Raw genomic sequence first — 12,773 nt, 5'->3', positions numbered from 1 at the left:
TTCATGGTCTCCTTTTGCATGGCCAGTCATCCTTTGTGGGTAGAGCTTTCTCAGGCAGTGAAGTTGGGTGCTGTGTCTCACGCACATGCATTTTTTATGTCCTCTTCCACCACTCAGAAGCTTGGCCAGAGTCGGAAGACACGCCCTCATCTGTCCTCTTGGGAGAAGACATAAGAGCTGCAGCAAAGGCTGTAAATCAACCAAAAGAGCCCAGAGAACTCGTTTGACGGAAGAAGAGAGCTAGGCGGCTGCTGGACCAAGGTGAATGCTGGGAGAGATGGCTTCCAGTTCATCCCCTGCTTAGGAGCAGCAGCTCCAGCCCCCAGCCAGGCCGGGCAGGATGTCCCACTAGACAGCCATGGACGGAGCCCACGGCGCGGGCCTGCAGCTGCAGCCGCTCCCACCCACCAGCAGCGCCACCTCCGCGAGCCAGAGCAGCGAGGGCTCCTTCTCCTACAAGGCAAGCACTTTACTTTCCTTTGGGGATTTTGTAGTTTTTCTTTTTTCTTTTTCCTTTCTTTCCTTTTTTTTCCTTTTGTTTTGTTTTGTTTTTCAAGACAGGGTTTCTCTGTGTAGACTGGCTGTCCTGGACTCACGTTGTAGACCAGGCTAGTCTCGAACTCACAGCAACCTGCCTGCCTCTGCCTCCTGAGTGCTGGGATTAAAGGCATGTGCCACCACCGCCCAGCTAGAGACATATCTTTCTTTTTTTTTTTCCAAGACAGTGTTTCTCTGCGTAGCCTTAGATGTCCTGGACTCACTTTGTAGGCCAGGCTGGCGTTGAACTCACAGCGATCTGCCTGCCTCTGCCTCCAAAGTGCTAGGGTTGAAGGCGTGCGCCGCCATACCTGGCTGGAGACATATCTTAAATGCAGAGTTAAAAGGGGGCACACTTCCAGTTAGGAGACATGGGGCTTGTTTATTGTTTTTTAAGATTTGTAAGCTGGGCATGGTTGTGAGCCACCATGAGGGTGCTGGGATCTGAACCTCGGTCCAACATAAGGCGTGTGTGCTCTTAACCACTGAGCCATCTGTCTGGTCCAGAAGCTTTGGGTTTCAGTTGAAGAGCCTCTGCGTTCGTGTCTCGGTCTGCCTTGTCTTTTTCTAATATTGTAAGATCTGGCACTGCGTTGTTCACAAGGTTTTGGGTCTCAGTGGTTTGGGTTCCCCTTCTTGCTGTGCCTCCCCCGTGGCGCTGACAGGGGATTACTTCCTCAAAGCATACTTCTGGGATGGCGGACTGCCCAGGTGCCTGTTGAGCTGCTGTACAGGGATTTGTGTGATGGATTCCTGTTGTTTCAAATGTGGGATGACGTGGGTGCCGAGACCGTGGCGCTCATCTCTGATTATTTCCTTGGGTGTGCTTTATATTGCTTTAGGGCCAAACCTCAGCGTTCCTAATGAAGCATATAAAGACTGGAATTGTTTTTAAAACTCGTTCATTTTGTTTTGCTTTGTTTTGTTTTTTGAATTAGTTGGTTTCGTAGTTTCCTTCCGCTGTGACAGAAGCAACTTAAGGGAGAAACTTATTGTTTTTGTTTTGTTTTTTGAGACAGGGTTTCTCTGTGTAGCCTTGGCTGTCCTGGACTCTCTTTGTAGACCAGGCTGGCCTCGAACTCACAGTGATCCGCCTGCCTCTGCCTCCCGAGTGCTGGGATTAAAGGCGTGCGCCACCACACTTGGCGGGAGAAATTTATAATTCCAGGGTACCGCCCATTGTAGCAGGCAGGTAACAGTGGCAGGAACTTGAGGGAGCTGGTCACACGGCAGCCATAATCAGGGTCAGAAAACCAAGAACGCGTGCTAGTGCTAGTGCTAGTGCTCAGCTTGCTTTCTCCCTTTCTCCCAGACCCAAATCCAGAGAATGGTGCCGCCCACCCACTGTGAGCGGTTCTTCCCACATCAATTAACATAAGACAGTCTCCACAGACGCCCACAGGCCAACCAGATCTGGACAATCCTTCACTGAGACTCATTCCAGCATATTCTAGGTTGTACCGAGTTGACCAATGTTGTCAACCATCGCAGGGGCTGGAGAGATGGCTCAGTGCTTAGGAGGGCCACTCAGGTTCTGTTCTTAGCGCCCACGTGGCCACTCCAGGCCACCCAACTCCTCCTGTGACCTTTCTCAGGCGCTGCACGCATGTGGTGCACATACATGCGCTCCGGTGCACATAAAATTCAATAACAGGTGTTTTTTTTAAGGTAGCCCTCACAGTCAAGACTGATAACACCCTGAGCTGAAGGAGATTCAGGGGTCATTTCATCTAACACCCTGGCTTTACGGATTGGGGAAATGGGTCCGAATAGTGGGACGTGACATGTTTGAGATCAGGTGACACATTTACAGGAAAAACCGTGACTGCTATTCGCTCTGAATAACGATAATAATCACGGTGAGTAACACGTGTCGAGCCTTCACTTTGCCCCGTGCTGCGCTGAGTCCTTCCCGCTGCCGGCAGCGAATATCTCACCAGCACCAAAAGCTGATTTTTTTTTCCCCCTCATCTATAAAATGGGGTGACAGGAATACCTGCCTCCTGGCACTTAGGAGGAGCAAATGCATTCAGCCACAATGAGGCTTGCAACAGTGACCCACATACAGAGACTAGCCTTCAGTGGGTGGCTGCGAGCAGCGTTTTCATCCCTGCTTTGGGGACAAGGGGCCTGAGGCATGAGGGTAAATGGTATACCATGCTCCTCGCCACGTCGCCGGCATCACGGCTTCCCCAGCCAGTGTCCTCTCGGCATCATATGTGAGCGCCTTTGTCACCCTGTGGGCCAAAGGAGGCGCTGGGCAGGGAGACACAGGGAAGATGGAAGGATTGTTTTCATTTTAATTCCATCCGACCGGGGAGGCTGAGTAACACATATATTAGAGTCCTGAAAGTCTCTATAGACCCTCCTCGCCGATTCCATCCCACCTAGAAAGCTCCTAAGCTGAGTTGGGTCTGTTTCAAAGCTGAGGTGGCGTGATTTATTTGCACTTTAATCTTCTTCCCATGGGAGCCTGTCGTTTCCACCTCCCTCGTGGGGCCACGGCTGCACTCTTGGATGGTGGGTGGGTGGTTGACACAGTGCCTTACATGAAAATCGGGAGACCTGGAATCCATCTCAGCTTCACATTTGATCTCAGACATGTCGGGCCCTCTCCTTCAGTGCCTCAGTTTCTGTCTCTGTCACCAGAAAGAGCTAGAGTTGGTTGATGGTCCCCAGTCCTGGGAACTGAATACCAGACATATCTGGGTGCTTTCTCTCAGTCTTGTTAATAGCTCTCTGCCTGCACCCTCCCCACCCACCTTGCTCTCCCGTTGCAAAAATCCTGGTCCAGCAGACCTAGGACAGAATCCTGGAGGCTGCGCTTTACAAAGCAGCCTCAGGTCAGTCAGACTGTGTGCCAGGGCAACTCTGTGGATGCGGGAGATGCATCTTATCCCTGGGGGCCAGGAGAGAAATTTGGAAGCCGGGTCTCAACAGAGGCCTGTCGTTAAGAAAAAAATGTCGGGGCCAGACGTGGTGACGAACCTTTAATCCCAACACTTGGGAGGCAGAGGCAGGCAGATTGCTGTGAGTTCGAGGCCAGCCTGGTCTACAAAGAGAGTCCAGGACAGCCAAGGCTACACAGAGGAAACCCTGCCTCAAAAAACAAAACAAAACAACGAAAAAGAAAAAAAGTGTCGAGCCGGGCGTGGTGGCACACGCCTTTAATCCCAGCACTCGGGAGGCAGAGGCAGGCGGATCGCTGTGAGTTCGAGGCCAGCCTGGTCTACAAAGTGAGTCCAGGATGGCCAAGGCTACACAGAGAAACCCTGTCTCGAAAAACCATTAAAAAAAAAAAAAGTGTCATGCATGCCTTTAATCCCACAATTAAAGGAGGCAATGGCGGGTGGATTTCTATGAGTTCCAAGCCAGCCAGGCTACATAATGAGACTCAGTCCCCATTTTTATTAAAAAAAAAAAAAGGCAAGAAGGAAGGAAGGAAGAATGCAGTAGAAAGGTGGCGTATCAGAATGCTGAGGCCTTGGACTTTGGACTCAGACAGGCTGACTTCCAGTCCTAGCTTTGGCATATCTTGAATTAAAACCTAAGAAACGACAGACTCTCCTGCAGGGGAGGCCAACATCCACCCTATAGAATGAAGAACCCCAAACCACGTGAGTCATCCTTTCTGCCTGGAAACCCTCCCATCCACCCAGCTCCCTCACCTGCTCCTCCAACACTTCCCAGTGGGAGATATAGGCCCTTTAGCTGTCAGTTAATAGTCACTGCCACACGCATCGCATCGTAAGAGCAGTGAGTGTGTGTTGAGTGTTGACTGTGTTGTAGCCAACCCTCCCAAAAGCCCCAGGGACAAAGAGTCTGTGATAACCTCATTTTACTTGGAAGGAAACCGGCACAGAGAAGTCTGTGAACTTGCCTGAGGCCACACAGTCAACACAGTCATATAGCCGGAACCTGAATCGTCTACTCACTGCAGGGGTCCAGCCACTATTTTATGCTGCTTACGTTGTGCCCGCAATTCTGCTAGGGCTTCCTCTGTTCCTGCCACTGGTGATGAGTGTGACTATGGCTGTCACAAGGCAGGTAGTGCTTCATCTGTTAAAGACAGTGGCAAGGAGCTGGCCTGAAGCCAAGTTGCAGGTGTGGCAGAACTTGGTTCGCCTGAGTGCATTCTTTAGAAAGCCAGCCAGCATGTAAGGCTGAACCTTTCTTACTTGTTTACGGCTCTGAGCCCAAAGCATTGTGGGAGGTCAGTTCAAATGCCAAGTGATGCCTGGGATGGTGGTGGTATTTAGGTTTTTTTTGTTTTTGTTTTTGTTTTTTTGGTTTGGGTTTGGGGTTTGGTTTTTGGTTTTTTGAGACAGCGTTTCTCTATGTAATCTTGGCTGTCCTGGACTCGCTTTGTACACCAGGCTGGCCTCGAACTCACAGCGATCCGCCTGCCTCTGCCTCCAGAGTGCTGGGATTAAAGGCGTGGGCCACCACGCCCGGCTAGGTGGTGGTATTTAAGTGGAGGCTGGTGGGAGCAGACCTGACAGGGACCTTGGCAATGGCGTGTGGAGTGCCTCACCTAGATGCCAATATCCACACACAGAGATTGCTTCTCGTGTGCAGCTCATTTCTGGAAACACTTCACTTTCTTTCAGAGTCATAAGGGATTTCAAAAAAGTCAGTTTGGGATTAGAAAACACAAACTTCAGAAGGTGCCTAGAGCCCGTGCCAGTAAGAATGGTAGTAAGGTTAGTCACGGGAGCCAGGCTTGGCGGCACACTCAGGAGGATTAGGTCATCGTGAGGCCAGCCAGGGCGCAGGAGACACTGTCTTTCAAATAAAAAATTTTTTTAAAAATTAAGTATGAAGAGAAACCATAGGATTGCTGGAATTATCTTAGGATTTACCACATCATGCTAACGGTCCAGTGAGGACGCCGTTGGCCATCCCTCCAGAAGTGGAGACCTGTTTTCAAGCTCGGAGGTTACAAGAGGAACTTCAGGCCGAATCGTTTCTGGCTCTGAATGTCCCCGTGCCAAGCCCTGAGGGCAGCTGGTAGATGTGTATTCAGACTGTGTAACCCCTGGGTGGTGGCAGCTGTCCACGACTTTAAATGTTCATTAAAACTTGACCACGCACCACTTCACAAGGGTTCGGGGGCATAATTAGCGTGGATGAGGCCCTCAGATCCCAGGGCATGAGTGATGTCTGCTGTTACTCACCGTGTCTGTCTGTAACCGGCTATTAGATGTTAAGATTAATGTGCCGCGCAAACGGCTTTGGAGAGAAAACTCAGCCGCCTGCGTCAGCATCAAGTGGAGTGCTTACACAGTGTCCCAAACCTCCCTCCCCGCCCCCAGTCACTCTTGAATGAACTCCTCAGAGAGCACACTGGAGCACTGTTACAGGAGGTCAGAAGTCACCCTTCCGGGTCCCCAGCCCTCCCGTCTGTACCCTGGCAGGTTGTGTCACTTCTCTGAGGTTTATCATCTTATTCCTCCGTGAGCTTCCAGCTCTGGTGCTAAGAAGAAACTCCGTTCAACAGTGCTTCTCAGGGCTGTTTCGGGGCATTTGCTGTTTGGTTAGTTTGGGGGGTTTAGTTTGGTTTGGAGGTTTTGTTTTTTGTTATTTTGGTGTGTCTATGTCCATGTCCGTGTGTGTGTGTGTGTGTGTGTGTGTGTGTGTAAGCGCTTACACACACACATATGCATGCCTGTCTATCTGTATGTCTGAGCACCATGTGTGCTCAGGAATCCTCAGAGAGGTGTTGGATGTCTGAAACTACAGTTACAAGTTTGTGAGCTGCCGTGTGGGTACTGGGAACCAAACCGGGTCTTCTGTAAGAGCCCTGGGTGATCTGAACCACTGAGCCGTCGTCTCTCCAGCCCTGATTTTTCTAATTATTCTATAATAAATATCTGTCTGGTGACTTTTTTATTTTTAAAAAAAAATGCCAGCCTGTATCTTATTGCTAGAGTGATGTAAAGGAGTTTTTTATTGGTTAAGTAACGGAAAAGTCCCCGTGGAAGCTGGCCAGTAGAGAGGTTCCTGCTGAACCATCAGAGGACGATAAGGCTCCCCTGACAATAGGGTGATGGTAGGGCCCAGCCTGAATTTCCTTCATCTGCGTTGGTTTCTACACATTGCTGTTCTGTACAAGATGGTAGATCAATGGATCTTTGGAGTCAGTAGGGCTGGTATAAGCCTGCTCAGTTCAGCCAGGCAGTGGTGGCGCACGCCTTTAATTCTAGCGCTCGGGAGGCAAAGGCAAGCGGATTGCTGTGAGTTCGAGGCCAGCCTGGTTTACAAGTGAGTCTAGGGCTGGAGAGATGGCTCAGAGGTTAAGAGCACTGGTTGCTCTTCCAAAGGTCCTGAGTTCAATTCCCAGCAACCACATGGTGGCTCACAACCATCTATAATGAGATCTGATGCCCTCTTCTGGCCTGCAGGTGTATATGCAGGCAGAACACTGTATACATAATAAATAAATCTTAAAAAAAGAAATTTAAAAAGAAAAAAAACCAAAAAAACCAAAAACAAAGTGAGTCTAGGACAGTGAAGGCTACACAAAGAAACCTTGTCTCAAAAAAACCAAACAAAACAAAGTCTGCTCTGGTCACCAAGACAAGGACAATCAAAGCAGTGTTTTCTGGCTATAGCCAACCCAGGACAGTATCCTGGGAATCTGTAAGGCAGCTGGGTGATGCCTAAGTAGCAAATTTCCAACTTCCGGGATTCAGGGTTCTTTTGGGGTAGACTGTTGGATATCGTGCATATCCTGGAACCCAGAGGCTTAAGTGCCACTCACGTCTGTTCTGTGACCCTTCTTCCTTCTAGGAAAACTTGATTGGCGCTCTCTTGGCGATTTTCGGGCACCTCGTGGTCAGCATCGCCCTTAACCTGCAGGTGAGTCTCGGATGCCAGCACTGTCCCAGGCAGAGGAGCCGCAGAAGAGTCAGGTCTGCTGCTGCTCTCTGGGGGGCCCTGTCTACTCCCTCAATCTCCCTACAATGTCTGTCCTGCTTTCTCTCCGCCCCCCACCCACCACCCACCAGGCTCCCATAGGTTAGAACCTCCAGTGTTCTTTATATGTGTGCATGTGTGTATGTGTGTGCGCGCGCTCATGTGTGTGGAAGGGTGCACGCCTGCACATGGAAGCCAGAGGTCAATGGTGGGTACCGTTCTCAATCACTCTCCACCTTCTTTCTTTCTTTCTTTCTTTCTTTCTTTCTTTCTTTCTTTCTTTCTTTCTTTCAAGATTTATTTATTATGTATACAATGTTCTGCCTGCATGTACACTCACACACCAGAAGAGGGCACCAGATCTCATCATAGATGGGTGTGAGCCACCATGTGGTTGCTGGAAGTCGAACTCAGGACCTCTGGAAGAGCAGCCAGTGCTCTTAACCTCTGTGCCATCTCTCCAGCCCCCTTATTTCTTTTTTAAGAGTTGTTTTACTTGGAATTATATGTGTCAGAGCGTGGGCGTGTGCACATGAGTGTAGAGCCCAGCGGCATCAGATTACCCTGGGGCCGGACTTACGTGTGGTACCTGATGTGGGTGTCGAGACTCTTAACTCCGGGACTTCAGGCAGAGCAGCACTAACCCTTGACCGCTGAGTCGTCTCTCCAGCTCCACCTTATTTTCCCGAGACAAGGTCTTTCACTGAAATTGAAACTGGAGCTCAGTGACAGCAAGACTTCCTGTTTCTGTCCTGTCTCCGTCCCCCATCCCTCCCACCCCACCCCCCAAGTGCTAGGATTATAGGTACCCACTGCAGAGGCTGGTTTTTGTTTGTTTTATTTTCAAGAGACAGGGTTTCTCTGGGTAACTTTGGTTGTCCTGGATTCTCTTTGTAGACCAGGCTGGCCTCGAACTCACAGAGATCTGCCTGCCTCTGCCTCCCCTGTTTCTTCCTACCCCCCCCCAACCGCCCCCAGTGCTGGGATTAAAGGCATGTACCACCCACCATGCCTGGCTTTCGGGGGCGGGGTTGGGTTTTTTGTTGTTGTTTTTTTGAGGTAGAGTGTCTCTGTGTAGCCTTGGCCGTCCTGGACTTGCTTTGTAGACCAGGCTGGCCTCGAACTCACAACGATCCACCTGCCTCTGCCTCCAGAGTGCTGGGATTAAAGGCGAGTGCCACCACCATGTGCCACCTTCCCAGTGCAGCCCCATCCCTCAAGCTGTGGAGACAGGCCCTGGCCTTGTCTCTCATGGTGCCATCACCTTCAGTTTGATTCCCTGTACTGTCAAAGCTTCAAGTCTCGAGGAGGGAGGCTGCAGGGCCTAAGAAAGACAGTGACCACAGCTGTGCTGTAGAGCGAGCTGAAGTTTGAGGAGCTTCCCTGAGGTCCCAGGGAATGACAGGAGTGTCCCATGCTGGTGGCCACTTTGGTAGGTGACAACAGGAGTCAATGAGTAAATGTCCTCTGGTAGATTTCTCAGAGGTTCTCCAAGGCGCTGAGCCCCGAGAGCCTTAAGTCTTTAAGGACACGGCCCTCATCAGTTAGCCTGTCTGTCTGCCTCCCTTCCTTCCTCCATCACTTGTCCCTTCTGGAATCATCTCCCATATAAACTTCCAACTCTTAGGTCTTTGTCTCAGGTGCCACTTCTGGGAAACCAAGTCACAGACCTGGAACTGTTACCCCAAGAAATCCCATAGTGCACCAGGTGCTCCCTGCTTCTAGGGACCATGAGCTGCCTACTTCTAGGGCAGGCATGAGTCTATTATACCGGAAGTCACATGAGTGTGCCCTGAACTCCTCAGCAGCATGCTGTGGAAGCGGCTATGTTCCGCCATGTGGCGTCTGAGCCGTTGGTCTGGCTGGTTTTCTTCTGTCCAGACCAGCCTCCCTGAGCATCCCCATGGTCTGTAGCCCCCAAGTCCTTCTTTCTGTCTTCTTCAGTTACGGTTTTGGTTTCTGTATCCCAATTTTCTATTTCCAGAAGATGAGAACCTAAGTGCACACCTGAGCCACTAGGAGAGCAGGCCCTCTGGTACCCACACAGCCACCAAGCAGGAGCTGCCGTCCTTCCGCAGGAGAATGTGGCTCACCAAGCATCCACATGTGGGGGTTCCTGAGGATGGCAGCCAGAAGGTCACCTCGGGGGCCCAGACAAAGCAGGGGCTTTAGACCCAGACTGCATTTCACCTGTAGAGTGTGTCAGGGATGCCTGTTTCAAAACAAGATGTGGTGGTGCATGCCTTTAGTCCCAGCACTCGGGAGGCAGAGGCAGAAAGGTTGTGATTTCTTTTCTCTCTCTCTCTCTCTCTCTCTCTTTTTTTTTTTTTTTTTTTTTTTTTTTTTCGAGACAGTTTCTCTGTGTAGCCTTGGCTGTCCTAGGCTCACTTTGTAGACCAGGCTGGCTTTGAACTCACAGCGATCCGCCTGCCTCTGCCTCCTGAGTGCTGGGATTAAAAACCTGTGCTGCCACGCCCAGCTTCTTTTCTCTTTTTTAGATGTATTTATTTCATTTTTGTGCATGTGAGTGGTATGTATGTATGTATGTATGTATGTATGTGTACTACATGTGTGCCTGGTGCCTGTGGATGTCAGAAGAGGGCACCAGCTTGGGCTACATGAGACAATGTCGAGAAAGAAAGAAAGAAAGAAAGAAAGAAAGAAGAAAAGAAAGAAAGAAAGAAAGAAAGAAAGAAAGAAAGAAAGAAAGGTGGTTGGAGAGATAGCTCAGTGGTTAAAGTCCTTGCCTCACAAGCATGAGGACCTGAGTTCAATTCCTAGAAACTATGTAAAGACAGCCTGTTATGGTGGCATGCATTTGTAATCCACAGACAAGTGACTGGAGCTCCAGGCAAGCCAGCCCAGCCTACCTGTTACACTCAGGCCACCGAGTCTCACTGTCTCAAAAACCATGATGAAAGATTATTTTCTCTGCCCCCCACATGTGTGTGCACACCCACATACATGTGAATGTGAACCCCCCTACACACATATGTATATTCACATAAATGTGACTGTACACACACACACACACACACACACACACACACACACACACACACACGTCCATCAAGGTCTTACCTAAATCTCCCTCAAACCACACTCAGGCCCACAGGTATGGTTTTTAAAAGCGGAGCGTCACCTTGGATTCCTTCATAGTGCCTTTCATTTTCTCCAAACATCTGGTTAAATTGCATTTCCGCTTGGACTTCTAGAAATACTGCCACATCCGCCTGGCAGGCTCCAAGGACCCCCGGGCCTACTTCAAGACCAAAACATGGTGGTTGGGGCTGCTCCTGCTGCTGCTGGGGGAACTAGGTGTGTTCGCCTCCTACGCCTTTGCCCCGCTTTCGCTCATCGTGCCCCTCAGCGCCGTCTCTGTGATAGGTAAGCCCCAACCTTCCCTTCACCCAGGACCCCATGGTCTGTGTGGCCCAAGTGCCACCATGAGGCTCAGAGCGCTCACATTAAAAAACAAACAAACAAACAAAAAAAACCACTCTTGGGGCCAGCCAATGTAGTGCACGCCTTTAATCCCAGCACTTGGGAGGCAGAGGCAGGTGGATCGCTGTGAGTTCGAGGCCAGCCTGGTCTACAAAGTGAGTCCAGGAGAGCCAAGGCTACACAGAGAAACCCTGTCTTGAAAAACCAAGGGGGCGGGAAAGAAATTGGTAAAGTGGGGAACTTGATTAGATTTCAGAATTGCTATTAGAACCTTCCTTTGTTGAGCAGGGCTGGTAACCTGGCAGTCTATGTAAGCAGTGCTGTGTTTTTCCCACCCAGCATCATCTTTTAAGTGTTGGAGATGATTCCCAGGCCCTATGCATGCTGGGAAAGTGCTTTGCTCCTTAGATACTAGACCGGACCAGTACTTTTCTTTTCCTAGTATTTTATTTTTTCCTAAGGTGGTTTAAATGTCTGTAGTTAAGCAAGTCCTCTGGCCATGGCCACCTTCCCCTGTCATCTTCTGGATTGCTTCCTGCATTCAGGCACTACCCAGTCCCCACTGATAGATTTACATCCCTGTCTCTGTTCTGTCCAGCGCTGGACCCTTCCTTCACAGTGAGGCATAAGTGACAGAGTGACCAACACTGTAAACAGTGGTCTCTGACTTTGAATGAGTAGCCAAACTCTTCACATTTAGAGGCTGAGAGCCAGGCATTCAGAATGGTGGCCTGGTTTTGATCCCCAGTGTCATAACAAATAAGTCGGCTGAAGTCTGGCAAGATGGTGGCGGGGTGGCGGGGGGGGGGTTGGGGGGGGACGGGGCGGTGGGGTGGGAGGTGGGGAGTTGCTCAGCCTCTGGAGGTCTGAGCTTCAGAGGTCACCCAGTGACTTCAATAAGAAGACTTGTTTCATTATGAGCATTTACTGTATGCCAAATGATTTGCATATAGGAACTTTATTTAATTGCCCCATAACTCAGTTTTCAGTGGACCGATTCTAGGGTGGGGAGGTGAGGAGAGAGGAGGAGAGGCGGGGGAGATAGCGATCAGCGAGACAGGAGAGCAGGGCATCTTACTCTCGGTGTAAATGTGTCTGCTCTGCTGGGGCCAAATCCAAGGCACCTGTGGCTGTGTGAGTATATGACAGCAAGTGGTGCAGCCAGACCCAGACCACCATTTCATGGAGCAGAAGACTGTCACTTTCTCAGGGTCACGTGGCCAGGAGAGTCAGAGCTGGGCTAGTAATCGAGTCAGTCATGGTGGCTACCAGCTCTGTCCACAGGAAAACTGTGATCCTGCAATAGTCAGGGAGAGATAAGCAGGGAAGTAGCATACAGTGGAAGAAGAAAATCTCTTCAGGCCCGACGGTCCTGAGTTCATATCTTGCCTCGTCACACCAGCCTCACCTCTTTTAGCCTCAGCACCCCCATTTATTAAATAAGACTAACAGTAGCACCCACCGTTAAGGACGAGCATGCCAAAACTCACAAATGTAAGTTACCTCCTGCCCAGTGGGGACTTGGGGCCCAGGGCCCTAGCTTATAAGAAATCCACAGAAGGTTCTAGAAGGTCTCCTCTCCCAGATGAAGTGGCCGAGGCTGAAAGAAACCAAGCTCTAAAGGTCTCTGGGAAGATGTTGCAAGAGGCTTCATGCAAATGAGCCATCAAGAGAGCCTGGGTAAGAGGGGCCCTCTGCCTGGCAGCAGCCTCACTCCTCTTCTCTGTGCTTGCCTTTTTCCAGCAAGCGCCATCATCGGAATCATATTCATCAAAGAAAAGTGGAAACCTAAGGACTTTGTGAGTAAGTCTCTAATGGAGCCAGCTCCCTTCCCTCCCCCTACCCCCCCCTCAATGGAGAGACCCTCTGCCTCC

The 12,773-nt window shown here is 50.3% G+C and overlaps 1 protein-coding gene across 1 annotated transcript in view; it reads left to right on the top strand.

The window, feature by feature from the left end:
• The first annotated feature begins 358 nt into the window (after window positions 1–358).
• Window positions 359–12,773, top strand: part of Nipal3 (NIPA like domain containing 3) — a 30,886-nt gene continuing 18,471 nt past the window's right edge. The window contains exons 1-4 of the mRNA XM_051171075.1: window positions 359–460; window positions 7,330–7,398; window positions 10,671–10,842; window positions 12,643–12,702. Of these exons, the coding sequence (XP_051027032.1) occupies window positions 359–460; window positions 7,330–7,398; window positions 10,671–10,842; window positions 12,643–12,702 (403 nt within the window). The remainder of the gene's footprint in view (window positions 461–7,329; window positions 7,399–10,670; window positions 10,843–12,642; window positions 12,703–12,773) is intronic.

The sequence above is a fragment of the Acomys russatus genome, chromosome 29 (genome assembly GCF_903995435.1).
Source record: "Acomys russatus chromosome 29, mAcoRus1.1, whole genome shotgun sequence".
Taxonomy (NCBI): domain Eukaryota; kingdom Metazoa; phylum Chordata; class Mammalia; order Rodentia; family Muridae; genus Acomys; species Acomys russatus.
This window is presented reverse-complemented; position numbering and strand designations above follow the sequence as displayed.